Genomic DNA, 23687 nt, shown 5'->3' on the forward strand with positions numbered 1-23687 from the left:
CCTTTCGTGTCAGAGCACAGGCAGTAATCTAATTTGGATTCATATTAATACAATTCAAGTAGAATTGTTTTGAGGGAGTTTTCATGTTGAATCAATGGCATCGCGATCTTGCGTCGGTGCTTGGATGAACGACGTCCAGCGACGCAAGCCATGGGTCCTCCTCTTGGCGTGCCTCGTGGACATGGGCAACTCGTACTGCTACGACACGCCGTCCGCGCTCAAGTCGCAGCTTCAGGAGCACTTGCATGGCATGCCCACCGCGTCGTTTGAGATGGCCTTTGTATCCTTTTGCCTTTTGCCTTCTTTCATGTTGCTACAGAACTGTCAGTAGCGTCCTTGACGCGACTTAGAACCTGCTCTACACGGTCTACTCGGTGCCCAACATTGTGTTGCCACTGCTCGGCGGCCTTGTGACGGACCGCATTGGCCCGCGCAGCATGCTTGTTGTCGTGACGCTGCTCATTCTCGTCGGCCACGGCATCTTCGCCGCCGGCAACCAGCTGCAGAGCGTGCCCGTCATGCTGGTAGACGCTCCTATCGATAGCACTCGTGACATCGAGACTCGTAGCTCGGGCGGGTCGTCTTTGGCCTCGGTGGTGAGACCATTTCGGTCGCCCAAGCCACCGTCCTCGCCGTCTGGTTTGAGAGCAACGAGCTGGGTATGCCTCGCCTGCGACGAGATTCTGGCGTCATTCGTACATAGCACTCGCCAACGGATTTGCGCTGAGTACGTCCAAGCTCGCGACAACGCTCAACAACGAGCTGAGTCCCGTGCTCGCTGAAGCGTTCGGTCTCTCGAGTGCCATCTGGGCCGGCGTTATTGTGTGTGCGCTCGCCTTCCTCGCGACGCTCGCGCTCTATCAAATTAGCGAGCGCAGCGTGTACGACAAGGATGACGACGTCCGCGTGCAGCTGTCCGACGTCTTTGAATTTAGGTGCGACTGCAACCCGTCGGTAACCCTAACCTCCCCTATCCCTAGCACCACCTTTTGGCTCATGGCCGGCGCGTTCTTCGTGCTGTACGCAGCAACAGGTCCATTCAACAACGTCGCAAGCAGTGTATTTCTGGAGCGCGACTATTACAAGGCACTCCCGACTGCGTGCCAGCGCTGCGGGCTCGGCGCGTACGCTGGCGACGTCACCTGCTCGAGCTTGCCGCTGACCTGTCCGCCGTCTCCGCCCTTCGCACACCCGCTGCCACTCCTCTCGGTCCACTGCGCTCTGAATCAAACGCAGTGCCAGCGCGTACCACCGTATGTGCGCGCGCACCACATCAACTGCGACGCCGAGTTTTGGAAAAAGGGCGAGGTGACCAAGGAGTACTGCAGCGTCAAGTACGCCGCTGAGCAAGCCGCGGCGTTTCCGCTCAGCATCGCACCGCTGCTCGTGGCCGCCACGGCGCCGCTTTCGGGCTACCTTGTCGACCATCTTGGGCATCGCGCGGTTTTGGCCACGGGCGCGATGGTGCTCTTGGGGCTCTCGCACGCGCTGATTGGCTACACGTGGCTCTCTCTGTACGTCCCGCTTGTCCTCCAAGGAATGGGGTTTAGCGTCTTTTTGTCGGCGCTCTGGCCCGCCGTGTCGTGTACGTGGCGTATGGATCCTATGGTGCGAATGTCGTGTGTATGGATGTAGATTGCGTTGCGCCGCACCACGTGGGCACAGCGTATGGCGTCCTCTGCGCTGTTTTGGTATGGCGATATGGTTTCATCCATACTGGATATGGATTGCGGGATGTAGAACTTTGGCCTTGCGCTCGTCCCGATGCTCGTGGTCATCGAACACAACCTTACGGGTGTCTACGTGCCGTATGTAAATGGTATGTTCATGGTCCTCTCGCTCCTTGGTGTCGGCATCTGCGCCACCTTGTGTGTCGTGGACCATGCGAACGGCGGTGCACTGGACGGTATTACAATGACCCAAGTCCAGCCACCGCCAGTGCTTCTCTCGGAGGTGCTCGCGACCGAAGAGACGTGTTTGGTGGCAGTCTCGGCCGTCGGCTACGGGACCTAGCCGCAGCGTTCTCTTTTTACATCAATGTATCAAGTTGATTTGGATGCGGTCTCTGTAACGTATCCAAAAGCATGGAGCATTGGAAAAGGGTAGTCGAGAAGAGTGATCATTAGAAGTGCAATGTCATGTCTGGAATGTCGACACGCTTAATGCGACGGCGATGACTGGCTGCCGTTGGCTGCAACGAGGTTGATGAAAAGACGACGGTTGGCGTCACCTTGAACTTCAAGGACCCCGGGGTACGCAGTTGGCCGTAGACCCAGGCGACATCGCATTCCGACGCATACAAGGTCCAACGATCGGGCTCCGACAAGGTGCATTTATCATCGCATGTTCCACAGTGTAGCCGACCGTCGATTCGGCTTTTCTTTCTTTTGTCGATGAGTACGACTCTTAGTTAGACAGGTTGCAAGTCAGTCCGACCTCTTTGTATACACCGGGGCACTTCAAGTCGGAATGCAGCGTGAACAACGGCAGCCTTTAGCAGCCTCGTCATGCTTTCCTCTGGCCACCACCATCCATCGACGTCTAGTTGGTTCTCTATATACGTCAATGGGCTAGCCCATAGAATGTCGTCCGATCTTGCGGGCGTGGGACCTGGGGTCGTCGGAATGCGCCCTTTCCTCTGGCATCGGATATAGATACACTTCGAGAAGCTGATATCCCGTCACATATGATATTGCACTTGTGCCCCACAACCGCCTTTTTCATTATAATAAAACCTCTCACAATGCATAGTATCAAAGATACCGACATGGCCTTTCTACGGCCAGTTTCCAAACCGCCATGAGCCCGCCACCGTTCACACAGCTCACGTGCCTCTCGACGCGCGGCCGCGTCCTCTTCGCCACGGACGAGTGGTTTGCCGCAGCCGACAACCTCCTCTCGCCGGCGCCGCCTGTCTTTATCGCTGACAAATTCACCAATTACGGCAAGTGGATGGACGGGTGGGAGACGCGCCGGAAGCGCATCGCCGGCCACGACTGGTGCGTCCTCGAGCTCGGCCTGCGCGGCAAGATCGTGGGCATCGAGGTCGACACGGCCTTCTTCACCGGCAACAACGCGCCGCGCGTAGGTCGCTTCATGCGCAGCCGCAACGCTCATGCGTGTCGGTAGGTGTCGATCCAAGCAGCGTGCCTCGAGCCGGGCGTGGGCGCCGACCTTGTCCGCCCACGCGAGATGGGCACATGCGCGTCGGCGACTGAAGAAGCGGCCATTGGTGCGCTTGGCACTGACGCTTGGCGCGAGCTCGTGCCGCGGACGGAGCTGCAGCCGGGGTGCCATGTTATGCGACGCTTCCGGTGCTCATGTGGGCGAACATAGGTATGAAGCGAGCCGGTACCACTACTTTAACGTCAACAGCGACGACGTGTGGACGCATCTCCGCGTCAACATGTTCCCGGACGGAGGTATCGCGCGGCTCAAGGTCTACGGTGTTGTCGCCGTCGACTGGGACAAGGTACTGAGAGCTGGCTTTTACCCTTCTAACCTCCGTCCATGTGTAAAGATTGCCCCGACGGCGTCCGTCGACTTGGTTGCTGCGGCCAACGGGGGCACTGTCGTCGGCTTTAGCGACGCGCACTATGGCCACCCACGCAATTTGCTCCAGCCCGGGCGCGGTGTCAACATGGGCGATGGCTGGGAGACGGCCCGGAAGAAGACGCGCCCGGCGATCCTCACGGTTGACGCCAGAGGTCTGCTCACGGTGCCAGGCGACGACTGGGTCGTCTTGAAGCTCGGGCATGTGGGTATTGTCGAGCGTATTGAGGTCGACACGGCGCACTTCAAGGGAAACTTTCCCGAAAGCTGCTTCATCGAAGGCTGTTTTTATGAAGGCAACAACGTGCTCTCGGCGTCGGTGACGTGGCGCCCCGTGCTGCCGCGAACCAAGCTCAGCGCCGACAAGCAGCACTTTTTCAGCGACGCCGAAAGATCGCTTGAGCCTGGCCGCGACGCAATCAACTACGTTCGCTTCACCATGTACCCGGACGGCGGCATTAGCCGGCTTCGCGTCTGGGGCCGCAAGGCACCGAGTGGGCGCTTGTAAAGGCCAAAGTGATCGAGTGCTACATACTACCTACGCATGCGTTTTCTAGCGCGAATTCGATGCACAACATGTCCAACCATGCATACATTATTGTCTTTTGCAACACCAACGTCATAACGCGTTTGTCGGCGCGACACTTAGGCGGCGTCCGCGTCCTCCTTGGTATCCTTGAGCTCAAGCAGAAGCGAGACGGCCATGTTGAGCTTGACTGCCATGGCCGCCATCGTCTCGGACTGGGCATCCACCGTGGCTTTGAGCGCCTCGATCTCGCCGTGGAGCTGCGTCGTCTCACCCGCTTCGTCGTCGTCGGTCGTCGGCGCAATGGCTTCGGCCACATTGTCCAAAATAGAGTCCGTGACCTTTTGCAGCTGCGCATCGATCGTCGAGCGCTGCGCCATCTGGAAGAGGAGCATGCACTCGGCACGCGCGCTCATGTCCTTGGCGTCAAACTTGGGCGCCCAGATACGCAGTAGCTTGTCCTTGAGCTGCCCGAGCTTCTTCTTTAGGTGCGACTGCAGCGCTGTCAGCACCTTGTCGCGGAACTCGCCCTTGCTCTTGCGCGCGTCGTCGACGATCCCCTTGAGCTGGCTCCGGGTCGTCTCGATGTGCTTGAGGTCGTCGGCAAAGATCGTCGGCACCGTCAGCGAGGTAAAGTGCTGGACATGGAGCAAGCTGTCGCGGAGGAAGTCGAGCTCCTTGTCGATCGTCGCGTCCAACTCGTCGACCAACGTCGACCACGCCGCGCGGTTCGCCGCTTCGGTCTGCAGCTCGGCGGCTTGCTCTTCACCGAGTCCGAGCAGCGCCTTGGGCACGCACTCGGTAAAGATCGGGTTGAGCCACTTGCGCTGCGCCACAAGTGGCGTGCCTTCGTTGACTAACGTTGCGTCGAGTGCCTTGGTCTTGAGGTAGATGAGGTCTTCGGTGCCGGCTTCGTCGAGGTTCATCGATGTCTCGAGGCGCAAAATGCACTGCGCGTAGCTGATCAGCGCTTGCGTCTTGGCCTTTTCGAGGCCGCCGTCGACCGTCTTGTTCATCATGGCCAGCAAGACGTTGAGGAGGATGATGACCATGATGGCCACATGCAGCATCATCAACAGCGCCGTCGCCACGTACATCATTGACGCGTCAGCTTCCTCCGAGGCGCCAAACGCATCGAGCGAGTCGATTGCGAGTTGACCGAACGAGACGTAGTAGGTCGTCATGAACGACTGCCCGAGGCTGCCAAACTTGTGCAAACTGTCGTCCATGCCGCGGAAGAGCTGGTAAAACGTGAGCGTAAAGCCGACTTGGAAGACGCTGAAGAGGATGAAGAAGTTCCAAATGTCTCCGAAAAGGTCCGCCATCATGGGCATCAAGAAGCTGGCCGACGGCACGACCTCCAAAAACTGAAGCGAGAGGACCCAGAGCGCAAGCGTGAGGAAGCCCGAGAGGCCAAACTCAATCTCATCGGCCGCGTTGATCCAATTGAGCTTGATGGGCACGAAGAGAAAGAGGATGATGACGTAGACAAGCAATTGCGCCTTGTTGGTGTGCGATGAAATGTACGCGCGAAAGTCGTGCCGCATCTCGTCACGCTCGGTCACGACAAAGTAGAGAGCCGTGAGCCAGAGCACGACCGTGTTGACGACCGGAAACCAGACCGAGACGTGCATGAGGTGCGCGCAGAGGGCCAGAAGAATGACACAAAAAACGGTGAGCAGGACCGACGAGATGTACAAGATGAACGTCGCAGCTTCCTTCTTGGTGCGGAGGTCCGGAATCGCAACGTCCGGGTCGAGTTCGCGGCTGTTGTCGTACTCGTTCCGCGCGTCGGCCCAGAGCGCACTCGGCTCCAGATCCGAAATCGCGAAAAACGCAGAGAGGACAAAGATCCACGCCGAGATACCAAAGACGCACGCGGCCGTCGACGGCGCTTCGTCACTGCCAATGAACGACGACGTCGTCATCGTGAAGAGGAGAAGCACGTTCATGAGCAGCTGCTGGAGGTACATGCGCTTCCCGAAGAGCTCCCACTTGATGTCGAGGAGCCGGCGAAAGACGATATGTTCCAACATGACCTTCTTGGTCGCAAACGCTTCGTCCTTTGCGTTCAAGTTGAGGACCGCGTAGAGGGCACTCGTCTTGGTTGTCACGCCGTACACCGCGTCCATCTATTTCCATGGATGTCGTTTTTGTATCAAGTTGAAATTTTTTTCGTACGTGCGAGAACGCAGCTTCGTGCCGATGCAGCGTGACGCAGTCGTTGAGAAACTTGAGCCCGAGCTTGGCGCTGACAGCAATCGCTTTTGCAAACCCACCGTTCTCGAAGACGTCGCTGATGGACATGGTCACCATGCTCAAGGCTTGTTTTTCTTGGTACTCGGGCGAGTTCTCGCGGATCTGGAGCTCCTTCTTGATGAGCGAGAGGAGCTGTCCTTGCGGCAGCTTTTCGTCGTCGACTGCACTGCCAGCGCGCCACAGCTCTTGCTCGAGCTGCATAAGCACCGTGTCGTCATTCTACAGAGAGTGGGGTTAGGGCTCGACGGTCGCACTTGACATCACTACCTTGTCGGTGAGGTACACTTCGGCCGAGGCTTCCAGGAGAAGCTCCACGACGGGGATATGGCACCCATTGGCCGCAAGCATGAGAGCTGTCTTGCCGTCCTACCAACGCCGATGCCTTAGGAACGATCGTTACTGTTGTTGTACTATCTTGTTTTGAAGGTCGACGTTGACCGATTTCGACAAGAGAAACGTGACGTAGGCGGTGTGACCGAGACGGGAGGCCACCATGAGCGCGGTTTCTCCGTTCTAGATGCACGCAACTCAGCCCCACTTGATCATTTGATAGTTGCTACCTCGTCTTGCTTGTCGAGGTCAATGTCGGTCGCGCAAATGTTGTTGAGCGTGTCCTCGGAGAACGACCCGCGCATCGCCGCGTGCATGGCCGTCTGCTTGCGCTAGCAAAGACACGTCCTGTGAGCGTGGAGCCGGATGACGAATGATGTTTCGTACAGCATCCAGCTGGCGCGCGGCGGCCACGTTCGGGAGGTTCAAGAGGAAGAAACCAATGTTGAAGTGAGCCAACTCCCAGCGGTCGTAGACAAGGCGCTCGCTCGGTGTCGCATTCGTTCGCAGCTCGGCCAGGGACGCCTACGCGGCAGCCGATTGAATCGGATTCGCAACGATTCGTGTGCGTACAGCGTTCACGTCTTCGTCCACCATCGGATCCGCGCCAGCTGCGAGCAAAAGCCGGACGATCTTGACATGATCGTTGTCGACGGCGTAGTCCAAAGCGCTCTGACCGGTCTACCATAGACACTTCGTTCACATCCTCAACGCCTCGCATACATGCGTCGTACCTCTTCGGAGCGCAGGTTGAGGTCGAGGGAGGTCTGCGTCAAAAGCAGCTTCAGCACCGGAACGTTGCCGCGTTCGCACACGTGGTGCAAGACCGACATACCCTACAGTACAGAAAAGACCACATGACGATCTGTATACGAAATGCATTGACGGAAATACCCCTTCAATCTTGTTGAGGACATCGGCCGAGAGAGGCGCTTGCAGCACTCGGCGCAGCTCGGTCCAGTTGCGCGCCGCCGCTAGACCCGAGAGGCCGTTGTTGGAGGTCGAACTCATCTTGCACTGGCCCGTGCACTCACGCGGCGCGGCGCCCGTCAAGTACGCGGCCCACTGCAGGTACGACGCCGGCTAATGCAGTGTCGTTCAATGACATATTCCTCTTACGAGTTGCACGATACCAAATGGGCAAAGTCGAGGGTGAGTTTGCCCTTGCAGCTCACGGCGTGGATCGCGCGCATCAAGCGCGACGGCACCGTGCCCGTGGGGTTCTCGGCACAGAAAAGGTCGTGGCGCACCAGCATATCGAGCGCCGTCCGTCCTTCCTACGTCCTCGATCTCGTCAAACCAGCCAAGTGGCGCGGCGAGGAGGTATGTACGTTGTCTTTGGCGCTCGCCGCATCGGCCGGAACGTGCGGCAAAATGCAGTACAGCACTTGGTCCGCGTCGCGGAGGTCGTCGAACATGAGTGCTGCGTGCATGAGCGGCGTGCGTCCCGCCTACGTCTCGGAAGGTCAGAGCGTGCCGCGCTGCAGTCGCGCACCTCGTCCGGGGCTGTCAGTGCTGCCGCAATCTCGTCATCGGCGTTCTCTCCGTGCTTGTCACGCATCTCGGTGAGCCACGCCTCGAAGCGGGCGACCTTGTTGGTGCGGACAAGGGCGTGGACGGGAAAGGCTTGGCGAAAGGTGGCTTCGGCCTCGAGAAGGGCTCGAATGCGTGGGTTCTCGGTCAGGTCGGCGGGGCGCTCGCCAGCCTACGAAGTGCAATCATGTGTGTGACTCGATTCAAAGGGGATGTACCTCGTTGACTGCGTCCAGGCTGTAGCCTTCGGCGAGGACACCGTCGAGGGTCTCAACGAAGTCGTCGTCGTCGTCGTCGTCCGGCGCATTATGGATCACATAATGCAACGCCGTGTTTCCATTCTACGCGAGAGACACGGGTCAGACGACAGGATATCAGGAGCACGGAAGGGTACCGTGGCGCGTGCGAAGATGTCGGCGCCGGCGGCCACGAGCACGGCCGCGCATGCATAGTCGGCGTTGGAAATCGCGACCAGAAACGGCGTCTCGCCGTCCTAGCACGTCCTCGGGTTAGGGTACGAGGACGACGAATTGTCTTTTTGTACCTCGTTGGTGACGTCGACATTCGGGAAGCGCGGGAGGAGCCAGCGAAGCACGTTCATGGCACTGTGGTCCGTCGCGTGGTGCAGAAGCGTGTTGCCGTTCTAGAGGCAATGACGATGACCATGACAAGGACGCCAAGACGTACGGTTGGCGACTTGAGGTCCAAAGGGTCTGGGATGAAGTCCCAGAGATACGTTAGGATCGGGAGCTGGTTGTAGGCGACCGCCCGCTGCATGGTCATCCACGCAAACTACTCACATATTGTCACATTTTGAGCATCCTTGTCGTGGCGAGGTAGAGATAGAACGGACGTTGGGAATGGACTCGTACGGCGTCGACTCGATGAGCGCTTGAACGACTGGCAACGAGCCGGAGAGCGCGGCCATCGAGAGCACCGAGTCGCCGTCCTGCAAACTGGATGTCAGCATGTAAAGAGGATAGCACGTTCAACAGACCTCGTCGAGGCTCGTGAGGTCGTCGTCGGTGATGGTGCCGGGCGTGCGCAGGCGCCAGAGCACTTCGCTTTCCTTGCCTTTGGCCAGGAGCTCGAGGAGCGTCAAGCCGTCGAGGCTCGCGTCGTCGTCGCTGCCGAAGTCGGTCGTGTCACCGCGCTGCATACTGGTGCTTGGACGTGTCCTGTTCAAGAATGACCGATTGATCCTTGTCTCCACCACTGCCTGTGCGGGTTGTAGACGCAGAGTGGTACATCCAGCGCGTGCAGCACGGCCTGATCCGTCACGAGGCAAAGTGAGCGCCAGCAGTCTTGGTAGTGCCAAGGCTGTGTACGGCACCACGTTGGTATCATACTAGCATATCGCTGTGGCATCGCTGGTCGACGATGGCGGGGTCCTGTGCACGGCTTTAGGCTGGTGGCATCGGCAGGAAGCGCGTGCAGCGAGGGTGGCCAGTACGAGCTGTCGACCTCGCATTTACAAGAGCACACAATAATGTCTTCACTTGAAACACAACCTTGGATCGACGACACGAGGTACAGCGTCGTCATAAATTGCCACAACGCGCAGATTCCCAACGTCAAAACGTCGGTTGTGAATCTCAGATACGACATGTGAAAGTGCAGTTTTCAGACGGGTTGTGACGTTGTATTGCATCGGGTTGTGGGGACGCGCTATTCGACGTATCAACGGTATTGAGTTTCGTTTAAAAAAAAAACTCTTCCTAATGCGCTCGCGAGGCGTCGCCGGTGCGTCAGCGAGAAGCGTTAGTGGTCATGATTCGAGATTGTGCGAGGGGCCAGGTAGCGTGCACACCAAGGATCGTCGCGGAGAGCGACCAGCGACGCGTCAAGAGATGGCACCACAGCGCGACGGGCCAAGTGCCGGATGTGCAATCGTGCGGTAGTAGCTGCTCGGATCGCGAGCGCGGCAGCGGAAAGTTGCGTCAGCGTCGAGCGGAAGACACGGTTGTTGCGTTCGAGCCAGAGACAATACCAGACGCAAGCACGTAAGATTGGCCAGAGGGCACGAGCGGGCGACTTGTGGACCGAGTACGGCGCGGCGACATCGTCGTGGAGAAAGCCAGCGACCGACGACGGGAGTTGCATCTGCAGAATGTCTCGCATCGGTGCAACGGCGCACCAGAACACTCGGACGTATGGGCAGCGCACGAGAAGATGATCGTACGTTTCACGGGCTTATGCATCGCAGAGAAGGCAGTGTTGGGCAGCGTGGCCGAGAAAGTGCAAGCTGGCTCGGACTGCCACGGCTTTCAGCGCGACCCGGTACACGAAGTCGCCGTATCTTGGAAGGACGTGAACTGGCTGCCGTAGAGATACAAATGAGGCCGCTCGGCCCGGGTGCGCGTAGAAGGTCGCTGGGACGCCGAGGTGTTGCACTGGAAGCACACGCCAGTCAAAGCGCGGTCGCTGTCGGAAGCCGGTCAGTCGGACGTCCATAGTCGCCGCGAGGACGACACGTGGTCCGAACTTGACGAGCCATGGCGGGGCACTGGTTGGGCGCACGACATGATCGGCAGGCGGGATGAGCTGGAAGCATCGAACGAGAGCGGTCGCGAGCAGCCGGATCCAACGGCGGGTTGGCTGCAACGCTGGAAATAGTCTTGATAGATGTTCTTCGAGTTCGGCGACCGTGAGACCAAGAGCTTGGAAGCTGTCTACGTGCGTGTAACCTTGGGCGACGAGCGTCTCTATGTGCGAGTCGTGATCTTTCGCGAGCCACTTGAGCTTGCTTGACGCAGGGAGATGCGCGTTGTGCCAGAGCGGAAGACGATGAAGCACGAGCGGAGCTGGGCGAGGCGAGCCATACATGGTGTGGACGTGCGAGAACCATTCGATGAGAGCTGATGACCATCGTGCTGGGAAGCTGGGCGCTGCGAGGAGAGCCTTAACTTTCGGGTGGTCCTTGCTGGCATGGAGAAGGTCGCCGAAAGACCCCCACGGGTGGTACGCCTCCTCCATGAGCGCGACACCTGCCGTGGTCCACGTGGGCGGGTCTTCTGGTTGGCTCAACCATGCCTTGACAAAACGGAGCGACGTAGAGCGAATGCGCGATTTCCAGAGGTCGAGCGCGTGCGAGAGACCGAGGCCGCCATGGCGCTTGGCTAAGAAGACAAGTTGTTGAGCGAAGTGCCGATGCGTCCGACGTGTGCTGTGCAGTTGCGGCAAACCTCATCCTTTGACAACCATGCGTTTGAGACGGTGCCGCGACCGCCCTGATTGCAATACCCGATGCCATTGGCCAAAAGTAGAGATCTTTTCGGCCAATTAAATGACACGTTTCGATGGACGACAACGCCAACCGAGCATACGGTCCGGCGGCCTCGTGGCAGCGCTCCCGTCGGCCAGGCCAGCAGTCGAGCTTAGTTGAAGACGGCAGCACGAGCGTCCAGCCTTCTGGCGCCAGCCCAACGCGGATATTCCGAGCTCCTCGTCGCAGCGGTTCTTCCGGCGACGGCTGCCTCACAGCGCGTCGACCTCAGCCCGTCGACCTCGGCCCAATGGCCGCCACAACCAGCTCGGTCTCGTTGATCATGGTGACGATGCCACCACGTGTGAGTTGCTGCGCTGGTCGCATCCGCGCACAGTGGGCCTTCATGAACAGCTGGCATTGAGGATGTCTTGTCTGCGGCTGTCGCTTGCCATTTGAGAATCGCTCGTGCGACGGGCCAGTCACGCTCATGGCCCAACAGAACGAGAACGAGGTGCTGCAGCATCTGCAGTCGCCGGACGCTCTACCTGCCGGCGACCTCTTGGCCCTCGACGAGGTAGCCCTTCCCGCGCTCCGTCGCCATTCATATCCTGTGGCGCGTAGAGCGGCGACTCGGTGCTGTCGCTGGCGGCGCTGCGCGGAAACCTGCCGCTCGTCCAAGCCATTGTGCAGTCGGCGTCGCCCGACACACTGGCCGAGGTTTCGACCCTCGTGATGGACCGTCTTTTGGACCGTCTTTTGATGTAGGTGGCGTGGACGACGCTGCAGCGCGCGGTGGCCAACCCCCACCAAAGCGTCGTCGAGTACCTTTGGGACATACTCCCAGACGCCGCGACGCTCAAGTCGCCCAGTGTACGTGCTTCATTGCTGCAGACAGAAAGGTCATGGATGGCGTAGACGGGCAACTCCCTTCTGCACGAAGCAGTCGAGGGCGGCAACCTCCAGCTCCTCCGCTGGCTCGTCCCTCGCTGTACCGACACGCTTGACGTCTCCAATCACGTACGACCATGTACAATACTGTCTTTTGTATCACATATTTGCACTAGGCGGGCGAAACACCCTACTTGACGGCGCTGCGTCATGTCGACTATGCTAGCGCCGACCTGCTCGTCGCCGCGGGGGCCAGTACCCATGTCTGCACGATGGTACGACGATCTTGTCGCTGTGCATCGAGTCGACTCTATCGCACTAGACGGGCGACTCGGCCTTGCACTACGTCCTCCGCTTCCCGCCCAACGAGAACACGCTCGTCACCGCCGTCGAACGGCTCTTGGCCGACGATGTGCGCGTCGATGCTACGAACCACGTACGTCGTGCGAGGCGTGTGCGTGTGTGTGATGGACGATGTAGGCGGGCGAGCGTCCGCTGGACCTCACTTCAAACCCTCGCATCCTCGAGCTACTGCATACGGAGGTGGCCTTTCGTACAGAGTTTCCTCTGCACTGCCTCGTCCGGAGTAAAAATCTCGACCGACTGGATGCGTGGTTTGCAGCCATGCACGGCGAGCATTCCGAGAACGCCGAAGCCGCGATCGCTGCGGCGCTCACAACGCCAAATGCGGTAGAGTCGTTTCGATAGGTAAACACATTTTCCATCCTTTTAAACGACTAGCACGGCCGGACGCCGCTCATGTACGCGGCGCGCATCTTTGACGAGGCGGCCGGTACGAACCAAGCCATCTACCGCATGCTACCGCACGTGCCCAGCGATGCGATTGCCGCCAAAGATCAAGTAACATTCGATGTGTATCAAGTTGATAAATCGATAAATAATTTTTATGTAGGATGGCAAGACCGTGCTGGACATGCTCTTGCGCCGCGTCCTCGTCTGCGCCACCAACGTCCATGGCTCGTCGTCGGCGCCGCTCCTGCGTGTGATCCACGCCGTGTGCCGGAAAGGCCGTGTGACGATGGACTTTGCCCACTTGGTACTCGACTCGCGCTGCGAAACTCGGATGGTAGTCTTCTTGTAGCCGCCCGAGTACCTCCATGCGACGCGATTCCTTACGGGCACGGCGCCGTGCGAGTGCATTGGCGAGTGCAAGGACACTGCGTCTGCGGATGGCCTCCCCGGGCTCGCGGCCCGGCGCAACTGGACCGAGCTGCGCCGACTGCTGCAGGAGCCTCTGGCAGCCGACGTGATCAACCGAACCGATGCGTGGACGCGCGGGGTGCGCTATCAAATTCTTTGTGATGAGAAACTGAGAAATGTCTTATTGTTGTAGGGTTACTCGGTGTTGCACCACGTGTGCAAGCTAGGGCACTGCGCGACGCTCAAGCAGCTGTTAGCGCAGCCGCATCTGGATTTAGACGTGCGCTCCGAGATGGTAGAGTCATCTTTTGAATGACAGAGATGGAACGGGCGGTGGTAGGACGGTCGGACGGCTCTCGAGCTCGCGACCGAGGCCAACCACGTCAAGATCGTGCGCCGGCTTCTCGCAGCCGGGGCCGATCCGCAAGTCAACGAGGATCTGGACGAAGTACCTATAAGATGCCATAGGTTGTGGGAGAGACACACTGTTGTAGGCGACGTTGGCTCTTCTACGTGTCGACGCGAATGAGAGCCAGCAGCTCGTGTACGATCGGTGGGAGCTGGCGTGTTACCACCGCGGTTTTTTTCTTGTCAACCTTCCCAATGTCGGCGCCGCGCGCAAGCTCCTCGCGGTATCTCTCTGCGCTTCTTTTCGTGGGTTTAATTGATACTTTGATAGATGCACCAAACGCCACTGCATGTGGCCATGCGACTTGAGCGCACCGCCACGTCGCTCGACGAACTCTGTGATACGAGCATCGACCTCGACGCTCAAGACTTGGTGCGCTATTCTCTGAATCGTCAACAAAATCTCATGCTAGCACAGCACGGCGAGACGGCACTGATGGTGGCGGCGGCCCTCGGGAAGCGTGGTCACGTCCAGTTCCTGCTCACCAAAGACCCGAATCTGGACCTCCAAAACACGGTAGCGACCACTGCGTCAAGGAGTGTACGAGGCTAGTGGTATGCGTTGCATTAGAACGGCAAGACGGCGCTTATGCTTGCTGCCGAGCAAGGCCATGTCGCTGTTGTGAATGCCCTCCTCGAGCAGTCGGCGGAAATCACACCAAGGGACAAGGTGCGTTCGTAGAAGCGTCTCGGTTTCGTACCCTAACCCCGGTTGTCGTAGGACGGACTCTCGGTGCTATCGCTTCTGGAACGGTGGCTCGCGACGCAGGGCCATAGCCCGGACGACATGAGCGTGCCGCAAGCGCAGTGCCTTGCGCTCATCCAAAAGGAGCTGCAAGTCCGGGAAAACTCGCCCGAGTACTTGGCCAAGCAAGCGTTGGGCATGGTGACCATGTCGGTCGACCACGTCTTTAACCACGGCGGCTTTGCGGAAGCGATTGCGACCAGCGTCGATCTCGGCGTCACATTCCTCAACGACTGCGTCACGCTGCGTCGTCACGAGGCCGAGTTTTACCACGTACATCGTCTTGCTCGTGGTTCCGTGTACTAGGTCTCAGCTGTGTCGATCCTGGATAGATGGAGGCAGTGTACGGCCGAACGTCCAAGGACAGCGCGCTCCACGCTGTGCTGCACCTCGATTTGAGCGACGCGGACGAAACCTTTGCCGCTCGAAAAACGCTCTTGGAACATATCGTCTTTCGCCGGCTCCTCGAGATCAAGTGGGAGCTATTTGGGAAGCGCATGTACCTCCAGCAGCTGCTCATGAACCTCCTCCTGCTCATCACGATGACCACCGCGTCGTTCCTCGGCAGTGACGAGGCTCCGTCGACAACGGCGTGCCTATTCGGCCTCTCGGCGAGTCTCTTTGTGGGCTTTGGCTACTGGATGCTGACCCGCTTGGAGCCCGAGGCTCTGTGGATTGATGCGCGCTACGAATACGACCACAGCTACGAGCTCGATCCAAGCATCGTGATTCCCAACCTCCGCGCTCGCAAGCAAGTGACGATTCTGATTTCGTATCTGGTGCCCGTTGTGCTCACGGTCGTCTGCTCGCTTTTTCTGGTCGTGTTTGCCTCGTACCTGCACGTTACCGTGTGGTTTCCGACGTTCAACGTTGGGATGCTCTGGCTCACGGCCCTCTACTTTGTCTACACCGAGTGGCAAGAGATGAACGTCGGGCTTCTGACGTACTTTCGGTCGCACATGAACAAGGCGCAGCTGCTTGTCTACGTCAGCATCCTCTATCTCTTTGTGCCCATCAAGCTCAATTGGATCAACGCGGCCGATGAGATTGAGTTTGGACTCTCGGGCTTCCTCACGCTCGCGCTCTGGGTCCTCTCGCTTCAGTTTTTGGAGGTCGTGCCGTCGGCCAGCTTCTTGATGCCCATGATGTCGGACCTTTTCAAGGACATTTGGAACTTCTTCATCCTCTTTAGCGTCTTCCAAGTCGGCTTTACGCTCACGTTTTACCAGCTCTTCCGCGGCATGGACGACAGTTTGCACAAGTTTGGCAGCCTCGGGCAGTCGTTCATGACGACCTACTACGTTTCGTTCGGTCAACTCGCAATCGACTCGCTCGATGCGTTTGGCGCCTCGGAGGAAGTTGACGCGCCGATGATGTACGTGGCGACGGCGTTGTTGATGATGCTGCATGTGGCCATCATGGTCATCATCCTCCTCAACGTCTTGCTGGCCATGATGAACAAGACGGTCGACGGCGGTCTCGAGAAGGCCAAGACGCAAGCGCTGATCAGCTACGCGCAGTGCATTTTGCGCCTCGAGACGTCGATGAACCTCGACGCCGATGGCACGCATGATCTCATCTACCTCCATACCCAACCCGACGACGCTGGCGAAGAAGGGACGCCTCTGGTAGCGCCGCGCGAGTGGCTCAACCCGGTTTTTACCGAGCGCGTCAGCAAGGTGTATCTGAGTCTCTCGGAGCTCCAAGCCACCGAGCTGCAGCGCGTTGCGGCGGACCGAGAAGCGTGGACGATGCTAATGGCTCGCTTCGATGCAACGATCGACAAGGAGCTCGACTACCTCCGCGACAGCTTTCTCCACGTCCAGCACTTTACCTCGCTTGCGGTGCTGAACGTCCTTGCCGTCGATCTCAAGCTCATCGAGACGGCGCGGGCCCTACTCCAGGCCATTGTCGACAGCGCGCGCCAGAGCCGGGGGCAGTTCCGAGACAAGGTCCTCGGTAAGCTCGAGATGCAAGTGGGACGAGAGCTTGCCAAGCTCCAGCAGCAGTTGCTTCGGCTCTGGAAGCCCAAGTTTGACAAGGAAGAGATGAACGCGCGCACCGAGTGCATTCTGATTTACCAAATGGCGCAACGCTCGACGATCGAAGCCCAGCTCAAGACGACGGTCGAGGCGATCCAAAGCGACATGGCCCACGCTGTGGCGCCCAAGCACGCTGCGAAGGCGAGTGAGACGGCCGAGCTCCAAGAGGAAGTCGCCGCTCTCAAGGCGCAGGTGCAGATGCTCTCGGAAAAGATGGACGCGATGCTCTCGCTTCTGACCAAGGGCCCAAGCGTCGGTGCCTGACACTTGTGTTACTACTAAACTAGACTTGGTGGAAATATTGTCTCCCTCCCTTTTGTATCGCCATTGCATTTACAGGCAAAGGACACTGCCGTCTGCGAGGTCGTCCTGTCTTGAAAGAGGATGGGTCGTCTGCAGTGGTCGCTCGCATGTTTGAAGAACCTATATTCTCTCGTCCTTGTGCTGTGGCTTTACCTCAAATGCAAGCGAAGCATCGTCAAGACCATGTACTGAGTCGACAGATTTACGTCTCATCACCGTCACCGTCACCGTCTTCATCCTCGTCGTCTCGCTCGAGCGTATCGAGGCGCTCCAGAATCGAGTCGAGTTTTGCATGACCTGCTCGATCTTCTCCATCGGGCTCTCTTCTTCAGAAATCTTCTCGTCCAGAAGCGCTTCAACGCCGGTGAGAATCGCAGTGGCCGCCGTCGTGACCGTATCCAAGACGGTCGTGCCCTGGATCAGCTGGTACAAGACGATACACTCGCCGTGGGCATCGAGCTCCGTCATGTCGGACGAGACGTTGGCGACGCGCTGCACGTGGTTTTCCAGCTTGTGAAGGCGCCGTTTGACGTGCGCGTGCAGCTTCTCAAGCACTTGAGTGCGATAGACGCCGCGGCTCCGGCGCGCTTCGTCGACGATAGCGTGCAGCTGCTGGCGCGTGCTCCCAAGCAGCCCGAGCTCAGCGCGCAAGGCCGTCGTGACGTCCATGGATGTAAAATGCCCCACATGGAGTAGCCCCGTGTGCACATAGTCGAGCTGCTCCGTGATCGTCGCGTCGACCGAGGCCAGCAGCGTCGCCCACGCCGCGCGGTCCGTCGCACTCTGCACGAGCGCTGCGTTTTGCTCGGCGCTGAGGCCAAGCTCGACCTTGGAGATGGGCTCGGAGAACATTGGGTTGAGCCACAGATCGGTAGCTGTTGGCTTGGCGAGCGGTGAAGACTCGTTCACGGGCGTCGCATCACCGAGATGCAAAAGGTTGAACGTCTCGTTCTCGTCAAGGCCGCGCGCCTCTTCGATGCGAAGGATGCACTGCGCATAACTGATCAGCGCCTGCGTCTTGGCCTTCTCGAGGCCGCCGTCGACCGTCTTGTTCATCATCGCAATGAGCGTATTGAGGAGGATGATGACGACGACGGCCGAGTGGAGCATCATGAGGACCGCTGCGCACGTGTACAGCACCTTCTCCGCGTCGCTGAACGCTTCCAGTGCCGATGTCGGGGCTTGGCCAAACGCGACAAAGAAGGTTGTGATGAAGCTGCTCTGCAGCGTAAAGAACTCGTGGTGCTCTGGGTCAAACTCGTGTTTGCTAAAGAGCTGGTAAAACGTGATCGTGAGGCCGAGCTGGAAGACGTTGAAGACAATGAAGAAGTTCCAAATGTCGCCAAAGAGATCGGCCATCATCGGCAGCAGAAAGCTCGCCGAGTGCACGACCTCCAAAAACTGCAGTGAGAGGACCCAGAGCGCAAGCGAGATGAGGCCACCGACCATGACTTCGAGCGCAAACGGCGACGGAAGGTAGTTGAACTTCATCGGGACCATGACGATGAGGATGAGGAGGTAGATGACCAGCTGGACCTTGTTGGTGTGCGACGACAAGTACTTGCGGTACCCCACGCGCATCTCGCGGGCTTCGTTGATTGCAAAGTAGAGCGCTGTCGCCCACAGCACGAGGTTGTTGGACGGAGCAAACCAAGTCGGCAGCGTCTTTTTGTGGCGCGTCGCCAGTATGTACATGGGTGTGATCACCGCCAGCGTCACCGTGATGGTGACGGCGACAAGAAGACGGCGCACGAGCTTCTTCTTGCCAGCGAGGTCCGGGATCTTGACGCTGGCGTCGAGAACGAGCGAGCCATCGTAGAGACAGCGCGCGAGCCGCCAAAAGAGGCGGGGGCGCAGCGCCTGGACGACGACGCAGCCGACGGCCACAAACACAACGGCCGCAATTCCACCGTAAAACACATACCAGCGGTACGCGAAGGACGGCGCCTTGGCATCGTCCACGTTGTCAATCAGCAGCGACGACGTCGTGTTGGTGAAGAGAAGCAGGAGGTGCATGAGCAGCTGCTCAATGTACTTGCGCTGCGCAAATAGTTCCCACTTGATCTGCAAGAGGCGGCGAAAGGCCACGTGTTCGAGGCACGCTTTCTTGGCCATAAACGTGAGCTCGGCGTTGGGCAGATCCAAATTCACGATCGCGTGGAGCGCGCTCTGATTGGCGCGCGCGCCGTACACCGCTTCGAGCTAGGCGCTCGCGTATGTAAGTGAAAAAGAGAGTAATAAAGAGAGTACCTTTGTAAAAGACACTTCGTGGCGGTCGACGCGCACGCAGTCGTTGAGAAAGACTTGGCCAAGGGTGGCGTTGCAAGTGAGCGCTTTCGCAAAGCCGTCCGTCCGAAACGCGTCGTCGGTCGAGAGAATCACGAGGCGGCGGGCGACCTTGTCCCGGTACTCGGGCGAGTTTTCCCGCGTGTGCGCTTCTTTCAGGAGCACGGTGAGGATCTGACCGAGCTGCGTCGACCGGCTGTCGGGCGTCGCGCCGTGGATTGCAATCTCATTCTGCACCAAGGTCACCACGTGCTGGCCGTTCTACGTATCCATATATCGCATGCGCTTCGGTCGGGTACGAGAGTGAATAGTGCAACCTTGTTGAGGATGTCCATATCGGCGAGCTTGGCGAGGAGGACGTGGACGATATGGAGATGCCCAGCCAGGGCCGCGAGCATGAGCGCTGTCTCACCGGCCTACGACCGCGTTCAATGCATATCTCCACGATACGGTTAGTACGTGGTTGCAAAGATCCATATCGACGTCTTGGCGCAAGAGGTACTCGAGGTTGGTCTTGTGCCCGAGCCGCGCGGCCACCATAAGGGCCGTCTCGCCATCCTACTCGACCAAAATGAGTGGGAACGTTCCCAGAAACTCATACGAGAACGACGCACCACGTCTTGCTTGTCGAGGTCGATCGCGTCGTTGCAGAGTTCGTCGAGGACTTTGAGTGGCTGCGGCTTTAGCATCGCGACATGCATCGCCGTCTGCTTGTGCTAACGATCGTTATAAGTTCTTATTCAATCCCAACGGACGTCGTACGTGAAGATGCTTCAAGACGGTATCCACGTTGGGCACATGGACAAGGTGAAAGTGCGGGTACTCTTGAGCCACTTGCCACACGTCGTAGATAAGCTTGTAGCTGGCCGACGCGGTCGCATGGCGGGCCGCTAGCGCTGCCTAGTACGCTGGACGTCAGCTCTCGACGCCTCGCGATCGCACGTACTCCGTTTAGAGCGTAGTTGACGTTGGGGTTGGCACCGGCGTGGAGGAGCGCGCGGACGATCCGGTGGAAGCCGTTGTCGGCGGCCAGAACCAGCGCCGTCTTGCTCTCCTAATGCTCCACACGTCGACGACCGAGCTCCTTCTTCCTCGTACCTTGGAAGTTGGCAAGTCCAGGTCCAAGTGCGTTTGCTGGAGCAGTAGCTTGAACGTCTTCTTGTCGCCAAGCGCACACACGTGGTGCAACACCGAGTAGCCCTATCCACCACATTTCTGCATGATGGACAGGACGATCGAGAACGCACGTACCTTGACATCGACCTCGTTGATGCCGGGAAAATCGGAGGTCGCGCCGAGTCGCTGCTGCAGCTCGTCCCAGCGCCCGTCGGCCGCCAGTTTGGTGAGACTCGTGCTTTTCGACGAGTGATGAAACCACTTGCAGAGCGCGGGGCACTGCGTCGGCGTCGTGCCCGACTGGAGTCCTTGCGTCTAAGGCCGGATACGAGTCATTCAATCGACCTTCATATCCGATCGCTACCAAGCGCATCGGGTATGGTAGCTGCCCACGGTGGCACACCGCATGGACGAGTTGCACGAGCTTGGTGTTGGACCAATTTTCGGCATTTTCAATGCACGTGACGCCCGAGGCCACGAGGTAGTCGACGACGTTCTTGTCTTCCTACGACCAAGCCATCGTGAGCTCTAGATTGGCTCCACCCAACGATATATTACGTGGTCCCGGAGCTGGAGCGACGCCGGGTCACTCAGCGGCAATAGGAGTTCCAAAAGCTGCGCTTGGCCGTCCCGCGCGTTAAAGTCCATGGCGGCGTACATGAGCATCGTGCGGCCATCCTATACAAGCTAAGTGTCCGCCAGCGCCACCATCCATGAGGTTCTTACCATGTCGGTGGCGCTAAGGGCATTGGCGATCGCTTGTCCGTACGAGTCGGGCTCGGGCCACTTGGTGTGCATCTCGACAAGCCAGCCAGTGACGTAATTGACATTGCCGTTGCGGACCATGCAGTGCAGTGCGAAGTCGCGGCGAAAGACTGGCTCCGAGCGCAGGAGGCGGCTAATACGGGCACTGCGCGACGCCAAATCGATGGGCCGCACGCCGGCCTACGCAAGGTGTGTCATCCAGCGCCCACGAACGTCGTCGTACGTGATTGGGGACGTGGACCGACGCATTTTGCGACAGTAAGAGCTGCAGCATCGACGCCAAACTGTCTTCGTTCTCAATATGCTGGATAGCGATGTGCAGTGCAGTGCTGCCATCCTGTCCTCGGGTGATAAGCGATGAAGCAGGCGAATAGGCACGTACCGCTGTCTGCGCGTCGACCTGCCACTCGCTCGCATCGAGCCAATTCAAGGCCGCGCCATTGTTGAGCCGCACAGCGGCATGAAGTAGCGTCTCGCCGTGCTATACCGACACATGAGTCCGAGAGCGCAGTAGAATCAAAGGTGTACCAAGTTGACCATGGTCTTGGTCGGGCAAGAGTCCAAGAGCCAGCGTAAAACGTCATGGGAAAAGTGCTGAATCGCAATGTGCAGAAGCGAGTCGCCTGTCTAGAAAGGGCCATCTCACGACACGAGCACGAGGCTCGCACACGCACCGAGGGTGACGTTGCGTCCTTGGCGCCAGGAACGCTGGCAAACAGGTACTGGACCACGGGCAGGCGGTCATGCTCGACGGCCGCCGCGATCGGCGCCCACACATACTGTAGGTTCATGACGTCATCATTTTGTCCTGGTAAAAGGTAGAATGACGTACGTTGGGAATGACCGAGAAGCGCGTGTTCTCAACGACGAGGCGCACGAGGTCGAGGCGGCCAAACTTGGCGGCCAGCGACAGGATCGTATGGCCCTCCTATGTCGCCGGCGGTGTACAATGGCAGCACGCTATGAGGTTGGTACCTTGTTGGTGGCGGCGAGGTCGTCGTCGTCGACGCCGTCGTCATTGACGCGGTGGCGAATGGCGCCAAACCGGTTGCGCCCAAAGAGCATCACCAAAGTCGCGAGGTCGTCCATGCCCCCTGGAAAGGCCGTCTCGGCAAGCATGTCGTTGACCGAGTCCGAGTGCTCGAGCTCCATGCGTCCGAGCTCCCGTTTGCTCATGTCGGAATCTTCAAAAATGGATCACGGACAATTCCACCGCGAGGCCACAAGCAATCAATGTCGGTGTTGCCGCAGGGTTGTGGCAGCTGGTGTGCCCTATCACCGAGGCGACCGTGGTCCTCGGACGCCAGCTGGTTTTGAGGAATCCGACATTGCCGTGGTTTTGTATCCAAATGAACAGGACTCGGCCAGCTCTTTGAGCTTACTGGGGCTGATACCGCTCGTAGTACATGATCCTTGACCGCGCAGGCCAGTCTTTTGCAGCTTAGCGCTGGTACCCTGGAGCTCTGACTGGAACGACCACCAAGAACTTGGTGGGGTGGCTTTAATCTGATAGGAGCAATACCGACGACGCCTTGGAATCGCCCCGCAAAAAAGTGCGATCCCCCGCAATTTCGTGCTCAACTCCGACGGAGTTTGTCCCTCGCAGCGAAATACGCAGCGACCCCCTCTCGGCGTCTGGCTACACCAAGGGAATAAATTATTCCCTTGGGCTACATACACCAACGTCGGTGTGAGGCAAGAAGACACAAATTGAAGTCATCTCCTTCACTACAGTACTAGTGGCATTATAGCAAAAGTACATACACCAAACACGTACACAGTAATGAAGTTATAATTCAGGCTCGTGTACAGTTTTGTCCCCTAGAAAACGCTGTCGATCATTTTTAAATAATGTCGAGATGCAGCACGTCTTTGGCCGCGACGATGGAGAGGCTCCCAGTGGGAGCCTGTCTCGGCCAATGACGCCGTCGCGTTGGCAGAGTACAGAGGCGTCCAAGCTTTGAATCGAATCCGTGAAGAGTCAAATCAATGACGCGCTCGAGGTATTTGAAGACACGTTTGCGCGCGTCAAAAAATTTCGATGCTGGAGGTCAAGAGCGTGTTTCGCACCGAGCTTACGCTGCTGGCGGCGACGCGGGCTGGAACCGCCGACCTTTCTGCCCATGCCACGGATGGGCCCACAACGTGCGTTCGTGTCCAGCGGGAGGCTGTCAAGCTCCGTGATATGCCATTATCGACTTGTGGCAGCCCGATGTGCTGTCGCCCACGGCCAATGCGTTCTTTCGTATCTGCTCTCGCATCAAGCGACGTTGAACGAGATGACAAAGCGGCCGTTGTTGATATCTTTGCAGCGCTGCAAGGGAGCGAAGACGTACCGTTGCCAGCGTCGGTGACGGCAGATGACGAAAGCTCCCCAAACTCAATACTTACAGAGAAAATCCGCGTCGTGCGACGACGATGTCCTGTTCTGACAGTAGGAATTCCCGAGGCATAGCAAGTAGTAGTCCATTGAAGCAACCTCTCGGTGGCAGCAGCCAAAACCTTCGAAACAACGGCGACGTTCGATCTTTAGTAAAGAATTTTACTTCTTTTCTACTCTTCAAC

General features: G+C 58.4%; 5 protein-coding genes across 5 annotated transcripts; 3 read left to right on the forward strand and 2 right to left on the reverse strand.

The window, feature by feature from the left end:
• Positions 1 to 124: 124 nt before the first annotated feature.
• On the forward strand, positions 125 to 2013 carry SPRG_04277 (hypothetical protein; the record flags this gene model as incomplete). The annotated part of the gene is made up of 6 exons (XM_012342877.1): positions 125 to 280; positions 351 to 524; positions 569 to 659; positions 704 to 1585; positions 1636 to 1691; positions 1741 to 2013. The coding sequence occupies 6 exons, from the start codon at positions 125 to 127 to the stop codon at positions 2011 to 2013; spliced, it is 1632 nt and encodes a 543-aa protein (XP_012198267.1).
• Positions 2014 to 2769: 756 nt separating this feature from the next.
• Positions 2770 to 4168, forward strand: SPRG_04278 (allantoicase). The gene is made up of 4 exons (XM_012342878.1): positions 2770 to 3084; positions 3130 to 3290; positions 3337 to 3472; positions 3521 to 4168. The coding sequence occupies exons 1-4, from the start codon at positions 2800 to 2802 to the stop codon at positions 4058 to 4060; spliced, it is 1122 nt and encodes a 373-aa protein (XP_012198268.1). The 5' UTR covers positions 2770 to 2799; the 3' UTR covers positions 4061 to 4168.
• A 29-nt stretch (positions 4169 to 4197) lies between these two features.
• On the reverse strand, positions 4198 to 9359 carry SPRG_04279 (hypothetical protein; the record flags this gene model as incomplete). Its single annotated transcript, XM_012342879.1, has 18 exons — positions 4198 to 6210; positions 6260 to 6556; positions 6605 to 6703; positions 6749 to 6850; positions 6898 to 6999; positions 7055 to 7192; positions 7241 to 7348; positions 7402 to 7503; positions 7562 to 7750; positions 7801 to 7944; positions 7999 to 8118; positions 8163 to 8372; positions 8419 to 8541; positions 8595 to 8693; positions 8745 to 8843; positions 8888 to 8992; positions 9054 to 9149; positions 9198 to 9359. 18 exons carry the CDS (start codon positions 9357 to 9359, stop codon positions 4198 to 4200), a joined length of 4308 nt encoding a protein of 1435 aa, XP_012198269.1.
• Positions 9360 to 11895: 2536 nt separating this feature from the next.
• Positions 11896 to 16916, forward strand: SPRG_04280 (hypothetical protein; the record flags this gene model as incomplete). Its single annotated transcript, XM_012342880.1, has 18 exons — positions 11896 to 11982; positions 12030 to 12125; positions 12174 to 12278; positions 12324 to 12425; positions 12473 to 12571; positions 12619 to 12732; positions 12777 to 12986; positions 13038 to 13157; positions 13210 to 13353; positions 13399 to 13596; positions 13651 to 13752; positions 13798 to 13905; positions 13952 to 14089; positions 14137 to 14238; positions 14284 to 14382; positions 14437 to 14535; positions 14587 to 14883; positions 14943 to 16916. 18 exons carry the CDS (start codon positions 11896 to 11898, stop codon positions 16914 to 16916), a joined length of 4194 nt encoding a protein of 1397 aa, XP_012198270.1.
• A 458-nt stretch (positions 16917 to 17374) lies between these two features.
• On the reverse strand, positions 17375 to 22274 carry SPRG_04281 (hypothetical protein; the record flags this gene model as incomplete). The annotated part of the gene is made up of 19 exons (XM_012342881.1): positions 17375 to 17396; positions 17431 to 19157; positions 19206 to 19502; positions 19559 to 19657; positions 19701 to 19799; positions 19856 to 19957; positions 20004 to 20141; positions 20188 to 20295; positions 20340 to 20441; positions 20493 to 20672; positions 20722 to 20862; positions 20916 to 21035; positions 21084 to 21302; positions 21346 to 21459; positions 21505 to 21603; positions 21651 to 21749; positions 21797 to 21901; positions 21955 to 22050; positions 22098 to 22274. The coding sequence occupies 19 exons, from the start codon at positions 22272 to 22274 to the stop codon at positions 17375 to 17377; spliced, it is 4044 nt and encodes a 1347-aa protein (XP_012198271.1).
• Between the last annotated feature and the right edge of the window lie 1413 nt (positions 22275 to 23687).

This window comes from Saprolegnia parasitica (assembly GCF_000151545.1).
Source record: "Saprolegnia parasitica CBS 223.65 unplaced genomic scaffold supercont2.11, whole genome shotgun sequence".
In the NCBI taxonomy this organism is placed as follows: domain Eukaryota; phylum Oomycota; class Saprolegniomycetes; order Saprolegniales; family Saprolegniaceae; genus Saprolegnia; species Saprolegnia parasitica.